Here is a 19,299-nt window from a genome sequence, read left to right on the forward strand (position 1 = left end):
CATAATGGGCACCCCTGGTTTAGTCTTTAAGGCGCTTAACTTTGGTTAAAAATTCAAACCTGCAACAATTTTCACCAAAAGAAGAGTCTTGTTTTTTCTTTGAACACTATTGATGTGCCTTAAGCCACATGTGCTTCTGGTCTGCGTTTTCTAAGAATCTGGAATTTCAAAAATAAATGTATGATCCCTCCCAAAGCTATTACAGTAACTTACGTTTCCTTTAACAAAAGTAGTAACAGTGAAATCAGTTCCATTATTTTTAAGTACAATAAAAATGTCTGGAATTTGATCCTTTGCTAAAGAGACAAAGGTCTGTATGAGCCTTATGTTGATAAAAGTCATTATATCTAATCAATTCTGCCGTACGTACATGCAGTATATACATCAGCAATGATCAGTTTTTTATTCATTTTATTTAAGAATAAATTGTCCTCTTATCTATATTCAATGAGTGTTGTTGAATGTGTCACCCTTAGTAAATTCCATGACCCTCTCTTATAATTGATATTCATAAAGCACATGTGCGGAATAAAAGAACTTGACCTCACAATCATAATCCTCTGCACATGTAAAATCATTAGTATGAACCTGTTGTTCACTATACAACACAAAGATTGACCTGTGTCATATTCATTCGGTGAAACAATGCTTCGTCTTGACAAACACTTAACGAGTTAGTTGAGCAATAGAAATCAATAAATCAACAGCTCCCTAAACTCGAGTGCTCTTCTGCAGATTAAACATTTTGTTGACTGTTGATGTAATTTGTCAGAGAGGAACATTTCCCAAGGGGAGGAGTAACTTGAAATGACTAGTAGAGTGTGTGCACCCAACTCGCATCACTGATTCCATATGGCATTGACATTTACTTAACATGTCAGATAAAAGCCACGTTAGAGTTGGTGGCATTTTGAATTTGTGTCCCTGTTGTCTGAACCGCAGCTCAACAGGTCACCAAAGACCCAACATATCTGAAATTGTTATTCAGACAAGATGCTTTGAGAAATGAGTTTCTCTTTTAAAAGGTTGTCTTCAAAATCTTAGAACTGAAATTCTAACACTGAAGTAATCATCCTATCAGTGGAAGCACCCAGAGACTCACAGTGTCTCCTTGCACTAACACGGCAAAGCTAACAGAATCTCTACTCATCTGTACCCTCTATTCTCTCTGAAAGACTTTGCCACATGACCTTGGGATATTCCAGATGAGCTACCATCTATGCATGTGTGCTAATGAGAATCATTCTGTCTCTCTCTCAAATCAAAAACATTGTGTTGATACAAATCATTTCACCTTGAGCTGCAACCCTTTATTTACTGCTGTTGTTTGCCTTGTGTGACTGTGATCAAGCAGTGTGAACAGAGTGCTTCAGCGTTTGTGTTGGCCTAAATGACTGGTGAGTGGCTCTGTAGCACTTTCAGTCATCCTACAGCATGACCATTGGTGTAGTAATAGGAAATCAATAAAGGCGTCAATGAATCAGAACTCCTAGCCAGCACTGTTGGGCAAAGTATACCCATTGCATTCCTGTCCTTTATCTCACTTCTTTTTTAAATCCAACATTTGACACTAAATAACATAAATGAATAATCAAAGGGATACAAAGCATGGAGTAATACTGCCTTTGAAAAATGCCTAGATAATAGTTTGCCCTTTCCTATGTCAATTTAAATAAAAACTGAAGAGACACTCACTTGAGTTGCATTCTAATTCATCAACAAATTCAAGTGTCTTTCCTGTTTAGTCAGCTGGAGAGCATATTGGATCGTGTAGGTGTGATGCTACCACCTAGTGGCTGAAATCTTTTCTTTTTTTTTTTTTTTTTATCTACACTTCTAGGTTGTGGTACAGACTGAATCTCATTGAATCTCAATCACATGATTCCACCCAAAATGCCTGAATTAGGATATTAAACTCAACTAAATCTAATAAAATGATTCGAAACCTTTCTTATCCTTCTGCAGTCTTATGTTTTGAAAGAATTGACTATCATTTTATGTGCTGATCTTTTCCATATAAAACTTTACAATGAAGTGTACGCTCTTAAACTTGCATCGTATCAGCATTATATTCAATTTTTGATTGAAAGCCAATTTTAGGTAATGTGAAGTTATCGCTCAAGCAAATACAAAAATGTTATATGAATGCTATATGAATTAATTGGATTGCTATCATTGTTGCAGCTTTACAGGGCATCTGCACTATTTGAGACCATCAGACATGAAGCACAGCACAGCACAGACTACAAACTTTCACTGTTTGACCTGCAAACTTCTTGCTACCAGGCTCTCCAACGAGTGCTTGTGAGCTTAGGTATGTTCCCATCCTCTTAATTTCAAATTCCAGTCAGTTATTTGTTTAGTGATTGGGACGGACCCCCAGTCAGATGCTAATAAGTATGCCCACACCTGCTCGGAGCCTTTTACCGGAAGTGACTCCAGAGTGGAAGAGAATCCCTCTCTGTCCGTGCTCTTTGTGAGAGATACAAAGCCCACTTCACTTCTTGGGACTGTCGCTGTGAATACTACATTGGATAGCTAATTTGTGACAAGTAGGCGGGACAATCTGAGATTTGATTGGCTAAAATAGTACTGGAATTTAAATATGTCTGACAATGGCTATTTCACCTACCACTTCAAGGATAGTTTGGATTTTTATTGATCTTTTTCTCCACTATTACCAGAAGTGGGTTAAGTTGCCAAAACTTTTACTCAAATAAGAGTAGCATTACTTCAAAAATTATATTACTCAAGTAAAAGTAAAAGTAGTCATCCAAAAAATTTACTTTAGTACAAGTAAAAAAGTATTTGGTGAAAAGAATACTGTACTCAAGTAATGAGTAACATTGTGAGTAACTGCTTAAGATGCTTGATTTGCTCATGGTGCTGCGTCAACAGTAGTTAGATGAGGAGACAGTGTAAAGCGCTTTGAGGGCCTTAAAAGGTGGAAAGGTGCTATACAAGTGTAACACCATTTACCATTTGATTTGATTTGATTTTTTTAAACAAAGGTATTTTTTTCTCAACACAAAGTTATCAATATGAATTGTTATTATTATACTGTACTATAACATATTACACAACCACACCACAGCCAAAGAAATAAAACAACATCAACAACAAAATTAATTGCGGCGAGAGCAAAAAAAAAATACAGACATTAAGCATAATTCATCCAAATAGCATGAGTGCCTTCTTGTGGAGAAAATCTATTTCCTACTATAAAACTCAAAGGATCATCTCTACGGTTTTCCGTAGTCAAAAACTGGACGAAAAATTAAAATCAACGCTTTCCAGTCATCTTGACGGCGGCGCTCTATATCAAACACTTAATTTTTTACTGTGCTTTCTAAAGACGCATCATGATTGAACAGATCATAGAACGGCAAGCTTGAGTCTGATTGGTATAACGGAGTCATGTGATTATTATTGCGACGTCTCATTGGTGAAACTGGTTGAGCCACTGTTGGCGTCTCTAGTGCAGTCCAGAGTAGCGGAGAAGAGTAGCGTTTCTTCTTCACAAATCTACTCAAGTAAAAGTAAAAAGTACAACTTAGTAAAATTACTCTTAGAAGTACATTTTACTCAAGTAACTGTAACATGTTACTACCCATCTCTATTACACATCAAAAATTATGAAAAATTATGTCTTTTTACTTTATAAAACAAGATTCTTTCTGCTGGGATGCACATGATCAAGGTGTTTTCTATCACTTTAAGGCTGCTATGGTTTGTATTTGTACAATGTCTGCACTCTACAGGACACCATGATGAGGCATTGGCAGTGGCAGAGCGAGGACGTACGCGAGCTTTTGCTGACCTTTTGGTTGAAAGACAGACAGGCCAGCAGGACTCTGACCCTTACACCCCAGTAACAGTGGAGCACATTTTGGACACGGTCAACAGCCAGAGGGCCTTGGTACTTTACTTTTCCATGGCTGCTGGTTACCTGTACAGCTGGCTACTTGCCCCAGGAGCAGGTGAGAAGTATTTTAATTTGGATGTTTATTCAACAATAGAATATAATATATATGTGGCGGAAAACACTCTGTTCTGTTTCAAAATTGTCCTATATGCATGTGTGATACATCATTGGAAAGCTTAAAATCTCAATTTTCTGAGGGAAGACAAATTTTGAACTGGACGACATTTAAAAAAAAAAAAAAAAATTAAACAGCAAAACCCTAACTGGAGGTGAGAGCACACGAGAGCAGAATTAAAGACGCCATGATTGTAACGAGATATTATCGCGTACTTGCTACTTGTCCCAGGAGCAGGTGAGAAGTACTTTAATTTGAATGTTTATTCAACAATAGAATATAATATATATATGGCGGAAAACACTCTGTTCTGTTTCAAAATTGTCCTATATGCATGTGTGATACATCACTGGAAAGCTTAAAATCTCAATTTTCTGAGGGAAGACAATTTTTGAACTGGATGACATTTAAAAAAAAAAAAAAAAAAATTTAAACAGCAAAAACTGGAGGTGAGAGCGCGCGAGAGCAGAATTAAAGACGCCATGATTTTAACGAGATATTATCGCGTACTTACCTCTTTTCGATCCAAAAACTCAGTGTAGCATGTATCACTGAGTGTCAAGACTCAGCTGTGAATGGCCATAGCCGGATTTTTGGGGGATGTTATGGGTGAAACATGGTAATATAACAAGGGTCGCGATGCAGAAATCGCAGACATGAAGGAGTGGTCAAGATTTTCATTTTCATATATTTATCCTTTTAAATGTTTTTTTTTTCTTTCAAATTTTCTTTGTTTGGAACGATTATTTATCATCTAAAATACCAGGGAAAGTGCAACAGTAACAAAAAAATACGATTAAGCGAAAGGTATGAGGCAAATATCTGTGACTTTTTTACAGATGCCAATTTTTTCATTGTGACATAATTTGTTTAAAAGTTTATAATATGCGAGTGAAAAATTTTTTAAGTCGTTTTTTTTTTTTTTAACAATATATTTGACATCAATGATGATTTTAAGCTAAAAATAACAGACATTTTGAATAGTAAATATAATTAATTACCTTCGTTTTATGGCTGGGTTGAAACAAAAGCGGTTGCGCGACGTCTGTAAACGGGGGTTTCCAGGGTAAAACGGGCAAATTAAAAATAGTTCGGCAACTTCATGCGCCATGAATCTGCTATGATAATAATAATAATAATAATAATACATTTTATTTCTAGAGCGCTTTTCAAAACACACAAAGACGCTTCACAAGAGACATGGAATCACACTACGATAAAAAGGTATTAAAAGGATAAAAAAAATAAAAGCACAATAAAAAGAAGTAAAAAATATAACAGAGCTAGGGGTTATTGTGTGTAAGAAAGAGTGAACAGGTGTGTTTTCAGTCTAGATTTGAAAAGTGATATGGTGGATATGCTGCGAAGATCAGAGGGTAGGTAGTTCCAGAGCTGGGGGGCGCAATGACTAAAAGCTCTGGAACCAAAGGTGGAGAGGCGGACACGGGGGACGGAGAGGGGAAGGATAGTGGTAGAGCGAAGTGAACGGGTTGGATTTTTTAGACGGAGAAGATTGCAAAGGTGGGGGGGGGCAGGGCATGGAGTATTTTGAAGCATATAGCATATATATGGCAGCATATAGACATATTGTTCTATCAAACACAACAGTTCTTTTGGCTTAAAATACAGCAGTTTATTTTTCTGCAAGAGCAGAAACTGCTTTTTCAGTCTTGTCTGTGTTTTCCGCCATATATATAAAATATAGTATATATAATTCATGTGTGGTTTATTTCTGGTTGAGATTCATAGTTTTCCAACTCAATGCCATATTTTAATAGTATTCAATCCCTGGTAAAACTGTATTCACCTAATACAATAAAAATGAGATGGACCTCGGTACAATATCGTAACTCAAGTTTGATATAAAGTTTACTTGCACTTACAAACCTAAGTGTTATTTTGAGCCATGGGGTCATGGAGGCCAGTTTTCACACCATGCTGCTACACCACCTGCCACTTCACTGTTGGGAGTTGCCTCACCACCCCACAGGGCTTCTGCCTGTGAACCATACTAATTGTTAGCGACAGAGCCAGCAACACTGGCAATATCTTCCCACCTGACAAAAGCTCAACACAATGAACACATTTCTGTTGAACATAGTATTTGTTTTCAATTCTCTGTAGTTATATCCGCTCCCTGCTTTTATTTGTATCCCTGAGATTCTGAACACTTTTTGTGCTTTGTATTGTTTTATCTCTTGTCGGCTACTGAGTTGCACCAACACAGGCTGTGAGTGGCACTAAGATGCCTGATCTTTTATGAGTCATGAAATTCCAGCGTCTTAAGCGGACCCATTTTTTTCCTTGAGCTTGATTAGCGCATGTCACACGATTGCCATACTAAGCTCTTTGCTACTAATCCTTTGTGCAAAGAGGGGAAATAAAAGGCATGACCCGTGTCCCATTCCACCAAGTTTTAACATTTGATCAAATGCAGCTCACAGGCAACCAGATGAACTTAACACCCTTAGCATTATTGATATGGATGACGGCAACACTTCAAGGACAATAGTGATCATCAAGCCATTTAATATTGCCCCAAGCAAAGAGGGAACCACTTGCTCGTTAATCACATGTCTGTCACTATCTGGCATTCCGTGGTAACCAGCTGGTACACAAACATGTCGCTGTCTGAAATGGCAGCATTCAATAAAAGGGGCTAAAATGTAATTCATGCTTAAGTTTCATATAACAAAGGGGCTAACTGCAAAAAGATTCCCCACCACCAAAGGATGCATCCACTCAATGTGCAAATATGGTTTATTGCCTATCTGTAAAAGGATCAGTTTATGAAAAAAATTAATGTTTTTTTTCTTCATAGGCATCCTGAAGTTCCATGAAGTGTACTTGGGTGAGGGAATATCAGAAGTAGGATCAGACTTCCAAGAAGGAGGTGTTAGTGGAGGAGGGGTGGTCAGTGCCTCATCACTGGAGCAGCACATAGCCAGCGCACGAGAGGCCCTCGGAGTTGAATCGTATTACAGCAGGTGAGTTTATTTTAAAATAGTTTACAGATTTTGTCAAGCAATAAGACAATCCCTAAAAACTGTGCAAAATCAACAAGAGCATTTTTTCCACTGACTTAGTTGAAGTGTAAAAATTTAGTGTTATTCCGCCCAATTTCTCACTGTGATTACAAATCTCCACGTCTTTCCAATGAGATGGAATAATGGCTTGTTCTTTGGCCACTTTCTTGACAGTACCACACAACGGTGAGGGTAACACATTTAAAATGGAAAATAACAACCCAAATGGTAGGATGGTACAGCAGTAAAGACATTGAAGTGCGTACGACAGGAGAAAGAAAGTCTTAAATAGCATTGTTATGTGAATTAGAATTAGGAGTGGGAACCTCTTCGTATCTCACGATACGATTTGCGACACAAAGCTGATCTGACGATATGGCGATACAACGATTATCAATACATTGTTTAGGAAATCATTCTAGGATATTCTACAAATAAACAGAAAAAAAAGCTTCTGCTGTGAATTGGAATTAGTTTATCACTATTAGACATCCAATCCATTTGAACTGGGAGGGTGGCAGCGAATGAACATTCGTTCATTCGCTGCCACCCTCCCACTTCAAACGGATTGAATGTCAATGGCCGTCAGTGGAAGCCAATGCCAGGCAATGAGGTAATATTGGGCCGTTTAAGATAATTTTACAGTTTATTTTATGTTACTTCCCGTTGATTTTGGGGTATTTTATGGGTCACTTCCTGTTTATTTTGAGTTACAGAACAGGAAGTGATCTGGGAATCACCCAAATGAATAGGCAGTGACTCAAACTCAACAGCAAATGAACTGTAAATTCCCTAAAATGAACAGCAAGTGACCTGTAAATGCCCCGAAAATCGGACTGAATGACTGTGAATGCTCTGGTTTTGAATGAACAAAAGTTCCCAGTCCACTGTAAATGCTAAATGGATTGGGCGTCGAGCACCGTCAATGGCAGCCTTAGAGTTAACTGAGACACTATTATGGTGAATTTTGGTAGCAACTAACATTTAACATTGACACCTTTTCAAAATGATATCTCAATTCTTGGCAGGAGCATATCGATACAAAGTATCACGATATATGACCATTTCGATATTTTGTCACACCCCTAATTAGAATCATATTTTGAGACGATTTGACTATAAGGTGGAAAAGCGCTATATACGTATAACACCATTTACCATTTACCATATACAACAATTTGGCAAAGGCGAGATGAGAAGAAATTATCTGCCGGTTAGCCACGCCTACCATTATAGGGCTCTAGCATCCTCAACAGGAGGATGACGTCGGCAGGAGAATGGTTTCATCTGTTTTACTATTCAGCCCATTGAGGGGGAATGAAAATGCGACGAAGAGAGCTGCAAAATGTCATTGTTTCAGTCTCTACTCCAGTATTTTTCCAGGATATTCTTTTTATCAAAGTATTTTTCCCCAATGCCTAAATAAATGGTATGGTCATGACAAATAACAGTCTTGTGCTAAATGGAATTAGCACTAATAAGAATGCATTTATTCAGTACGACATGGCAAAATTACCCCATAATGGTCAAAACTGTCGAAGTCACTTTTACTGTCACACCTCCCGAACGATATTTTATACTACCGTAGTTAGTCGGGCTTTTGTCATTTCCCTGCCCCGGCTCTGGAGAATGTAAACAAATCAAGAGGCGTGACAGCTAGCTGACATGCTAACCCGAACCGAGTGACGTTTCAAAGTCTTCGAAGCGAAAACTCACACATAACTAGCCCGGATCATTTCATACGGCGGCGGGGTTGTCCATTGTTTTCGCCGATCAGCAACCCGCCCGGCGACGAGTAAGTTGGGGCTCGTCATTCCCCTGCTGAGGACAGAGGGCTCGTCCGCGGGGAAGCAGCTGGACAATAACCGCCGGACAAACCGGCCGACGCCATAAGAACGCGTAGCTGCCACATGGTCAACACGAATATGGCAAAAAAATGCTTTACTACACGGCGAAGACGTAAACAGTGAGAGAGTCATAGGAGAGTGGCTGCAGTTGTTGTGCAGCTAACATGGCAGAATGTGTCTGAGAGCTTTTCTACATGCTCATCCTTTATATTAAGTTTGTCGTGTTTACTTTGTAATCGCTGTAGTCTCGGTTGATTTTAACACAAAGTTCAATTTTTGATCGGGTGGACAGTTGGACAGAACACCAGGCACACGAAGAGGGCAATAAGCCGAGTATAGTGCTCTCCCGGCGGGGGGATGTGCGACAAGCCGTCGGTCGTCGGCGGAATGGACAAGGAGAATGTCAGCCACAAAATGCAAGCCACCTCGGTATTCAAACGTGTGCCATGATCCCAGTATTTAATGTAATACAAAACTTGATGTTTACTCAATTCCTTGTAAGTCCAATGGTCCCACAGTTGTCGCACACCTGTTTTGGCCGATCTCGGTGTGAACGGGAACTTTCTGAAACCCAAAAAGGCTCACACGCATCTCCCATCTCCCAGTCACAAAAGCCCGCAGCAGTTTGGCTGGCGTGATGCGAAAAATAAACGAATTACCGTAATTTCCCGAATATAACGCGCACTTTTTTTCCCCAAAATCAACTGGTAAACTCATGGTACGCATTATAAACGGGTACATGGATGGAGACAGAAATATATATGTATTACATATATATATATATAAACCGATTTTTTTTCATTGACACGGCCACGTTGTGTTGAAGAAACGTATGCGGCGACCCGTTGTCGACCATTACGGTACGTGACGTCACCGTTTTGTTTCGGTAATACTTCACTCTAATCGGCCGAATGATTTCGTCTGCGTTAAATTCTGCTTTTTTCACTCTTCATAAAGCACAGAATTCAGTTTCTTGAACTCATTTGAGTCGACGTTTATTGCAGCTCCGCGATTTCGGACCTTAACAAATGTAAGGACACACACTTCCTGTGTCCGTCAACTATATCGGTCCCTCGGGAAACTCAAACCCAAATAACAATAGTTCCTTTGGTTACTGTCGTGTTGACAGCTATGAGCTCTCACGGATTTCCGACTTACGTTCTCACTTTCATTTTACCGTATCAATCCATGGAAGAAACATTTATTCATCATGAGGAAACAAGCAAGTTATACAGCAGCCTTTATAAGAAAAGTCACATCTGTTTTGTTTTCTCCTAGATTCTGGTAAGTTGGAGAAGTTGTCAAATCATATTATTACCGTAAATATTGTCAGTTCATGTTAATGTTTTGAACTACCAATGTGCTATGCTTGTGCTGTGTTTCACCAGTCAGTAAAATGACATCTCTGTATCTGTACACAAGCTCTGTTTTCTTGTATTCTTCTATTTATTGGTGCTAAAATTAGGGTGCGCGTTATAAACGGGTACAATAATTTCCCCTAGATTTTACAAGTAAATTTGGGGTGCGCATTATACACGGGTGTGCCTTATATTCGGGAAATTACGGTAATCCGCAAAATCAGCTGAATTCGCAGTCCATCTAGATGCTATAAAGCAATGCTGTATTGCGAGATGCTAACCCGGATGACGTCACATTCGTATTTGTCCTAAACCCGAGACTGGAGCCGGAAGTAACCCATTTTCATGGGGCTGGATTCAAAAATTTAATCTATAAAACGATCACTTCCACACATCCAAGCGGTCCATTTCATCCAGGAGCATAAAACACTGCGTGAAATATGAAATAAACATGCTTTTTGGTGTCATACGCACTTTAAAGCAATTAATGACCAAACAGATAACAGGGTATATAGCCAGTGGGATAGTCAATGTGTTAAAGCAAATCGAGAGTGTAGTTTTAACCTCTGATATCCATGGGTCTGCAATCCTTTTAACATTAGCTACATTCCCCTCAAATTGCTGTTTGAACTGCACTAACCATGTGGCCTGCCTGACACCTGCCACTCTACCCTACAGCTGGTCAAGGGCCTCCTCCCCTATTACCAGCTCATTCATCCCTCCAATGGGAACCTGCACTTGCAGTCTGCTTGAATGAGCCCAATATGGCGACACTTATAAGACAATCTATCTGCCATTGTAGACTAAAAGATAAGCAGCACCAGTGAAACTGGATCATGAATGGGAAGAAGTGTTGCAATAGGATGTGTACACAAGCAAGATGCAGGGGTGTGCAGGTGGCTTTAGAAGGGGGATTGCATGTTTTTAAAATGGATATACTGCTGGCCAAAAGTATTGGCACCCATGCAATTCTGTCAGATAATCAATTTCTCCCAGAAAATGATTGCAATTACAAATGCTTTGGTAGTAATATCGTCATTTATTTTGCTTGCAATGAAAAAACACAGAATAGAATTTTTTTTCAAATCATTATCATTTTACCCAAAACTCCAAAAATGGACTAGACAAAAGTATTGGCACCCTTTGAAAAATAATGTGATGCTTCTCTAATTTTTGTAATTAACAGCACCTGTTACTTACCTGTGGCACATAAAAGGTGGTGGCAATAACTAAATCACACTTGCAACTAGTTAAAACGGATTAAAGTTGACTCAACCTCTTTCCTGTGTCCTTGTGTGTACCACATCGGGCATGGAGAAAAGAAAGAAGACCAAAGAACTGTCTGAGGACTTGAGAAGAAAATTGTGAGGAAGCATGGGCAATCTCAAGGCTACAAATCCATCTCCAAAGACCTGAATATGTAAAAAAAACAAGAATAGCATAAAGAATAAAGCTAATGTAAACTCATGTAAAGCTGTCGGAACACGAGGGGCGAATGAAGAGGCCGCCGGGATAAACGCATACACATACAGTAGAGGTCCCTCTTAGCCAATTGGATGCGAGGAATGCTAAGCAATCGACAATGGCAGAGCAGCTATAAGTATGTTACGTTCAGTAAACTCTGGGATCTGCAAGTATCAGCCATACTGTATTTCTGCCTTCTTATGCTGAAATTTCTTTCTTAACAAGAGACAATATTTTCTCTTTAAGGTGTTTCTTTATCTGTAAAATCTGTATGTATAGACATTCTTAAGTAGAGGTACATCTGTATATATATAATATATACAGTATAGCAATTTACTGCTAAAATGTTGGCCTCTAAATGTGCCGCTGTCGTTTCTGCTTTTGCAGTGTTTCATTCTATTTTTTTTTTTTAGCTACTGCCGTAGGAGTAGATGATATTACAGAATTACATGATAGACACTCCCCCTCCCCCAAATAAAGACTTAATAAAAGGAGAGATAGCAGGTGGGGGTGGTTGACTCAATGGCTGAATCAACATCATCAGCATTGTAATGAAAGGATTACATTCTGCCAGGGTTTTTTGACCGAGCCAAGTGAAATTAGGCCATCTATGTGTGGGTTGAACTGTGTGTATTTTGGGCATATAATATAATTTTCACTTTATTTTTCCAACGTGGAACAATGCATGTCTTTATACCATTTACTTTGCAGAAATAGAGTTCTTGTGCCAATCCTGCAATGACGGGGTCTGTCTCATGTCTCTTTCTCTCATTTTTTTAGAGGGTGTTCTAGCAGTGAGACTGAAAGTGAGGCGGGAGATTTGTTGGACCAACAATTCGAGGAGCTAAACAACAAGCTTAACTCGGTCACTGATCCTACAGGCTTTTTGCGCATGGTGTCCAGAAACAACCTTTTCAACAGGTAGGGGAATGTTGCAAAATATCTAGACACCTGTATGTGTATAAAGAGTGGATCAAAATTGAGTTCAGTTGGCTGTAGAACCAGAAAAGCTCATTTAGTTAGCAATTCACTAGTTCATCTGTGAAAGGAGTTATTGTTCAGTCTGTGCAGAGGCAGAATGCCAATATCCTTGTCAAATAGACTTGGAGCCAAGCCTATATCAGTCTGTTCTGATGGATTGGGCCCATTTTGTGCATATAATATATATGCTTTACACTTACACTGTCTTTGTGTAGGTAATAGGTATTCATTTGTCCTCTGAGCAGAGGTGGGTAGAGTAGCCAAAAATTACCTCAAATAAGAGTAGCATTACTTAGAAATAATATTACAAAAGTAAAAGTAGTAAAAGTCTTCCAAAAAAATGTCCTCAAGTACAAGTAAAAAAGTATTTGGTGAAAACAATACTCAAGTAATGAGTAACATTGTCAGTAACTGCTTATATTTTTGTTGGATTTTTTAAAATAAACAATGGTATTTTTTTCCTGAGCACCTAGTTATCTATATGAATTGTTGTTATAATGATACTATATAATAACTCATTACATAACCGCATTAAGCCAGAGAAATACAAAATAAGAACAACACATTGAATTCCAACGAGAGAAATTCCAACGAGAGAAAATAATTAAATAAATGAAGCATTATTCGTCCAAAGAGCATGAATGCCCTCTGGTGGAGAAAATTGTTCCTAGTTTAAATAGTGAAGACTTCATTCATAATTACTGTTTTGAAATTAGAATGATATCTCCGGTTTTCTGCGGTCAATCGGTGCCAAATAAAAACTGAGAGAGATTAAAATCCATGCTTTTGAGTCATGGCAGTGCTCTGTATCAAATTCTTCATTTTTTACGGTGCTTTAAAAACACCACGTGATTGAACATGCTGGCGTGAAGATAGAACGGCAAGCTTGGGTCTCATTGGTATTATGGAGTCATATGATTATTGTTGCAACGTCTCATTTGTGAAATCGTTGGACCTACTCTTGGCATCGCTGTCAAAAAAAAAAAAAAAATCTAATCTGTAGACTAAAAAGGAAAAATGTAACAACTCTTGTGTAGCCCAAAGTAGCGGAAAAAGAGTAGTGTTTTTTCATCACAAATCTACTCAAGTAAAAGTAAAAAGTACAGCTTATTAAAACTACTCTTAGAAGTACATTTTTCTCAAAAAGTTACTCAAGTAAATGTAACGGAGTACATTCAACACATTACTACCCACCTCTGCCTCTGAGTCTTTGTAGTTTATTCAAAGCATTGTATTATTGATTCTAAGCAAAGCACTACATTCCTATTGCAATGATTGGATATGTACACCAATACATCATGGGCATGAGTATATGTGTGTGTGACTGGGTCATATTTCCCTTTACTCGACCTCTATTGAGCTTCTCTTTGATGAGAGGATAATTCCATCTTTAATTGAGTCTTGGCGCTCATTAAGCCCCTTTAATGGGCTCCCGGTAATAATCCACTCATTCTTGTGAGCTTCAAAAAAGCCAGGAAATATAAAGCTCCTGAGGCTGTGGAGCCTACCATGGATCACAATGTTAGAGCCAAGGAAGACAAAACTTCTTTGGGTCATTATGATAAACTGCATGTGAACTGCACGTATTGCTAAAATGTTGAAGGAATGAAAGAGTGTCAGATGATTACATCAACACACAATTAAGAGAAATGTTACTAAATTATTTCAGTCGAGGCAATCAAATACAGTGGTACCTCTACATACGAAGTTAATTCGTTCCAGAACCTTGTTTGTAAGTCGAAATGGTCGCATGTCGAGCAGGATTTTCCCACAAGAATACATTATATTTCCATGACCGTATTTTTCGGACTATAAGTCGCAGTTTTTTTCATAGTTTGGCTGGGGGTGTGATTTATACTCTGCAGCGACTTATGTGTGAAATTGTTAACACATTATTATATCATTTCACATGTTATTTTGGTGTTTTGGAGTGACACTGATGGTCTGGTAAACTTGTTAGAATTTTCTCTATGCTATAGTTATCTGAATAACTCTTAGTAGCTATGTTACGTTAACATATCGGACACGTTTGCATTGCGTTGTTCATGCATCATGTAACATTATTATACTGTACACTTATTCAGCATGTTGTTCTCTATTGTATATTTTTTTCTAAATTACCTTTCATGATGACATATCGGTTCTATGTGTTGGATTTTATCAAGTAAATTTCCCCCCAAAATGCGAATTCTACTCGGGTGCAACTTATAGTCCAAAAAATGCGGTAATTCATTCCACAGCCTGAAAACCTACACTAAATCCTTAATAAATACTGCTGTTACTATTGGAAATAGCAATTACAAAGAGCAAAACAAATACATTATGAATAAAGTAGTAATAATAATAATAATAATACCTTTAATAATGTAATAAATCGGGTTCTAATATGGCGAATGTATTTGGCATGGTGTACCTGAACTCATCGTGCTGCAGACGACAGAATGAGAGAGAGTGCATTTGAGATATTACTTTCTCTTTTAACGCCCTGTTGTTGCTGGTGTCAACGGCCGCGGACAGTTGGTGTGTTGTGTTACACAAGTTCTGAAATAAATGATTAAAAACCTGACGAAGCTGGCGATCTCTTTCCGATGGTAACACAATAATAATTGTCAGCTTAATTTATAAAGACTGGCAAACGGAGGTCGGAGGAGTATTGTCAAGGAGTTCACGGACACGCACCCCACGCTCAAATTTTTCTATCATTTCCATCTTTATTTCAATGTTAAGCCTCACCTTTTTTTCTTTTTTCACCACCTGCTTTAACATTCTTAGAACCCATGTTGATTTCTCTCACAAGAAAATCCTGCTTGCGTCCGTCTTGCGGGAAAACAATGAAATTGCGATGCTGTCATCAATCGTTGTATTTCGATCATTTCGTATATATTATATTCTACTTTATGTAAAAGTTTTAAAATGTGATTTTGGTCATTCGGGAATTCAAGCATACACCATACTTTAGGTGTAACTTTAGTTTATACGTAAATGGTTTTAAACTTCAGTTACATATTTTAAATAGTTTTTGCCCAAATTAGGCACCCGCACAAGTAAGCCCTCCTCAGCATGCTCTGTCTTTTCTCTTCATTGTTTCCCCTCCACACTTGACACACATCTTGTCTCAGATTATCCCTTTCCTCCCTTCTCATTCTTCCATCCTGTCAGGCTAACAAATGGTTGTTTGCTTTCCATTGAGGCTCTTGCCAAGGGCTGAGTGAGTGAGTGAATGTGTGAGCGAGAGAGAGAGAGAGAGAGAGAGAGAGAGAGAGAGAGAGAGAGAGAGAGAGAGAGAGAGAGAGAGAGAGAGAGAGAGAGAGAGAGAGAGAGAGAGAGAGAGAGAGAGAGAGAGATTGTAAAAAGTAGATTGAGTGAGTGAGTTGGAGAGCTTTAGTTTAGAGGACGCTAGTGGTCTGGGCTCCCAGTTGGGCTGATGAGATGCTTTTTGGCTGGACCTGGAAGAAAGAGCAGATGGATGCTTGTGACAAGTGTGGCAATAAAACTTGGCCCTCTGCTCCTTCTGCAGCAAAGGCTTTTTACTCGATGGCCATCATTAGCAAGTTCCCAATGTGTTTTGTCTTTTTGATGACATAGGGAGGCAAAGTAAACATACACTATCTCCTGTCAACTTAATCTTATTTGTCACATTGGTCAAACAATGCTGTCATGGTTTTGCACAATATTTTAAATGAACATATGTACAGTGGGGCAATTAAGTATTTAGTCAACCACTAATTGTGCAAGTTCTCCCACTTGTAAATATTAGAGAGGCCTGTAATTGTCAACATGGGTAAACCTCAACCATGAGAGACAGAATGTAAAAAAACAACAGAAAATCACATTGTTTGATTTTTAAAGAATTTATTTGCAAATAATGGTGGAAAATAAGTATTTGGTCAATACCAAAAGTTCATCTCAATACTTTGTTATGTACCCTTTGTTGGCAATAACGGAGGCCAAAGGTTTTCTGTAACTCTTCACCAGCTTTTCACACACTGTTGCTGGTATTTTGGCCCATTCCTCCATGCAGATCTCCTCTAGAGCAGGGGTCCCCAACCTATTCCACTAAGGCACACTGTGGGTGCAGGATTTCATTCTTACCAAACAAGATGACAACACTTTTTCCCCAATCTGGTGTTTTACAAGTGCAATCAGTTGATTGCAGTCAGGTGTGGCTTGTTTTAGCAGAAGCCTCATTGGTTCAACTGTCTCTGCTGGATCGGCTGGAACAAAAACCAGGACCCACAGTGTGCCTTGAGGACTGGGTTGAAAACCCCTGCTCTAGAGCAGTGTCGTTTTGGAGCTGTCGTTGAGCAACACGGACTTTCAACTCCCTCCTCACCCCGTGGCGTCAAAATGATAACTAGAACAGTAAGAAAAAATCCCAGAACCACACGGGGGGACCTAGTGAATTACCTACAGAGACCTGGGACCACAGTAACAAAGGCTACTATCATTAACACAATGCGCCGCCAGGAACTCAAATCCTGCATTGCCAGACGTGTCCCCCTGCTGAAGAAAGTACACGTCCAGGCCCGTCTGCGGTTCGTTAGAGAGCATCATAGATGATCCAGAAGAGGACTGGGAGAATGTGTTATAGTCAGATGAAACCGAAATAGAACTTTTTGGTAGAAACACAGGTTCTCGTGTTTGGAGGAGAAAGAATACTGAATTGCATCCAAAGAACACCATACACACTGGGAAATTGCAGTGTTTGATCATAGACTATATTAACATACACAAAAAAATACACACTTGTTAATAATGTAACTAATCTAATCTACACTACCCGAATTATCCAGGAATGCAAAAAAATAAACATTTGTCTTAAGACCACTCAACATTATCTCTCTAAATAAATAAATAAATAAATATAACTGAAAAAACTTCTTTGTCCAGCTATTTACCTATAAATTAAGTCTTCCTTAAGGCAAAACACTACTGCTTTTGTCCACAAGCACGGCTAAATTCAACAAAAAATGACAAAAAATATTTTTAAATAAATAAAGTAGAAAATAAATACAGTAAATTAAATTTAAAAAAAAAAAAAAAAAATGTAAGTCATCAGCCAATAATACAGTGCTGCTCAAAAGTTTGTGAACCCCCTCAACATTTTGGAATTTTCTATTATTTCAACCTGATTTCCTAATCAATCAATTCAGTAGTTTTTTTTTTGTTTTTTTAACAGTTGTGTTGTCGAGACTAAATTAAAAAGAGTTTTCATCAACTGATGTAGGTGCAAAATTGAACTGTTTGGTCACAACCAAAACCGCCATGTCTGGCGAAAAGTCAACACTGCATACCACCAAAAGAACCTTCTCCCAACAGTGAAGCATGGAGGTGGGAATGTCAAGATCTGGGCTTGCTTTTCATCCTCAGGACCTGGACAACTCCACATAGTCCAGGGAATCATGAATTCTGAGGAATATTGTCAAATCCTAGAACATAACCTGACGCCATCTGTTTTGAAGTTAAAGCTTGGCAGAAGGTGGATCATGCAACATGATAATGATCCAAAGCATTCCAGCAATACAACCAAGGAATGGCTGAAAAAGAAGAAGATTCGTGTTCTGGACTGGCCCAGTCAAAGTCCTGACCTAAATCCCATTGAAATGCTGTGGCGGCACCTGAAGCGAGCAGTTCATGCCAGACGCCCATCAAACCTCTCTCAACTGACTGCGTTCTGCAAGGAAGAATGGGCAAAAATCCCCCAAAGTAGATGTGAGAGGCTGATTAGTCACTACAGAAACCATTTGGCTGAGGTAATCTCTGCAAAAGGAGGCGCAATATCCTATTAACTGAAGGGGTTCACATACTTTTGCACACATGATATCTGAGTTTTTCTTAAATCAACCACTTTTGTTAAATAAAGAATGACAATATAACTATTTCTTTTGTTTCAGTCCATTATTTGGAATGTCAGTATTGTGGATTTGGGTATAACTTAACATTTAATAAGGTTATTTTAGTTTTTTTTACAAAAAATCTGACCATCGCTGTGGGGTTCACAAACTTTCGAGCAGCACTGTACGTGCGTTTGAGGGGAGAAAACGGACCAGCACATTCTGCAAGTGAAAAATGCTAAATGTAAGTCTGAACATGATTAAAAATAATTCACCTAATAATGATAGGGTCAATTCTATCCCTACAACATAGCCTATAGGAATACAATCTAAATTACCTATATAACTGAACGCATTATATAATGTAAATAAGTTTACTTAAAGGTTGGTGGGGAGGGACAATTTGAGTATCACGAAAAGTTGGTAGTGTAATGTCCCTACGTCCCTATGAAAACGCACGCTCATGTATAAATGAACAGTTGACTATTACCGTTTCTCAAAACGAATCTCCACATTTGGAATGTAATACTGTCTATATCAGCACAGTTGCTGACTACTACAGCTCTATCCTGCCACCTTGTGGAGTCAAATATACTTTGAGATCAGTGTTGTTCATCTCACGTTCAACGAGAACATCGAAATTTCCACAAACTGCACTGGTAGCATTGCTGGAATCTTATCAAAACATGCAATGATAAAATATTGGATTTTATTGTTGCTTCATACATAACACTAAGTGCACATATCCC

The 19,299-nt window shown here is 38.5% G+C and overlaps 1 protein-coding gene across 4 annotated transcripts in view; it reads left to right on the forward strand.

The window, feature by feature from the left end:
* Positions 1 to 19,299, forward strand: part of LOC130912956 (tetratricopeptide repeat protein 28-like) — a 511,674-nt gene that overhangs the window by 478,480 nt on the left and 13,895 nt on the right. For all 4 annotated transcript variants that reach the window (XM_057831145.1, XM_057831146.1, XM_057831148.1 and 1 more), the window contains 4 exons: positions 2,185 to 2,314; positions 3,762 to 3,980; positions 6,862 to 7,027; positions 12,516 to 12,656. In XM_057831145.1, the coding sequence (XP_057687128.1) occupies positions 2,185 to 2,314; positions 3,762 to 3,980; positions 6,862 to 7,027; positions 12,516 to 12,656 (656 nt within the window). The remainder of the gene's footprint in view (positions 1 to 2,184; positions 2,315 to 3,761; positions 3,981 to 6,861; positions 7,028 to 12,515; positions 12,657 to 19,299) is intronic.

Source organism: Corythoichthys intestinalis, chromosome 3 (genome assembly GCF_030265065.1).
Source record: "Corythoichthys intestinalis isolate RoL2023-P3 chromosome 3, ASM3026506v1, whole genome shotgun sequence".
NCBI classification, from domain to species: Eukaryota; Metazoa; Chordata; class Actinopteri; order Syngnathiformes; family Syngnathidae; genus Corythoichthys; species Corythoichthys intestinalis.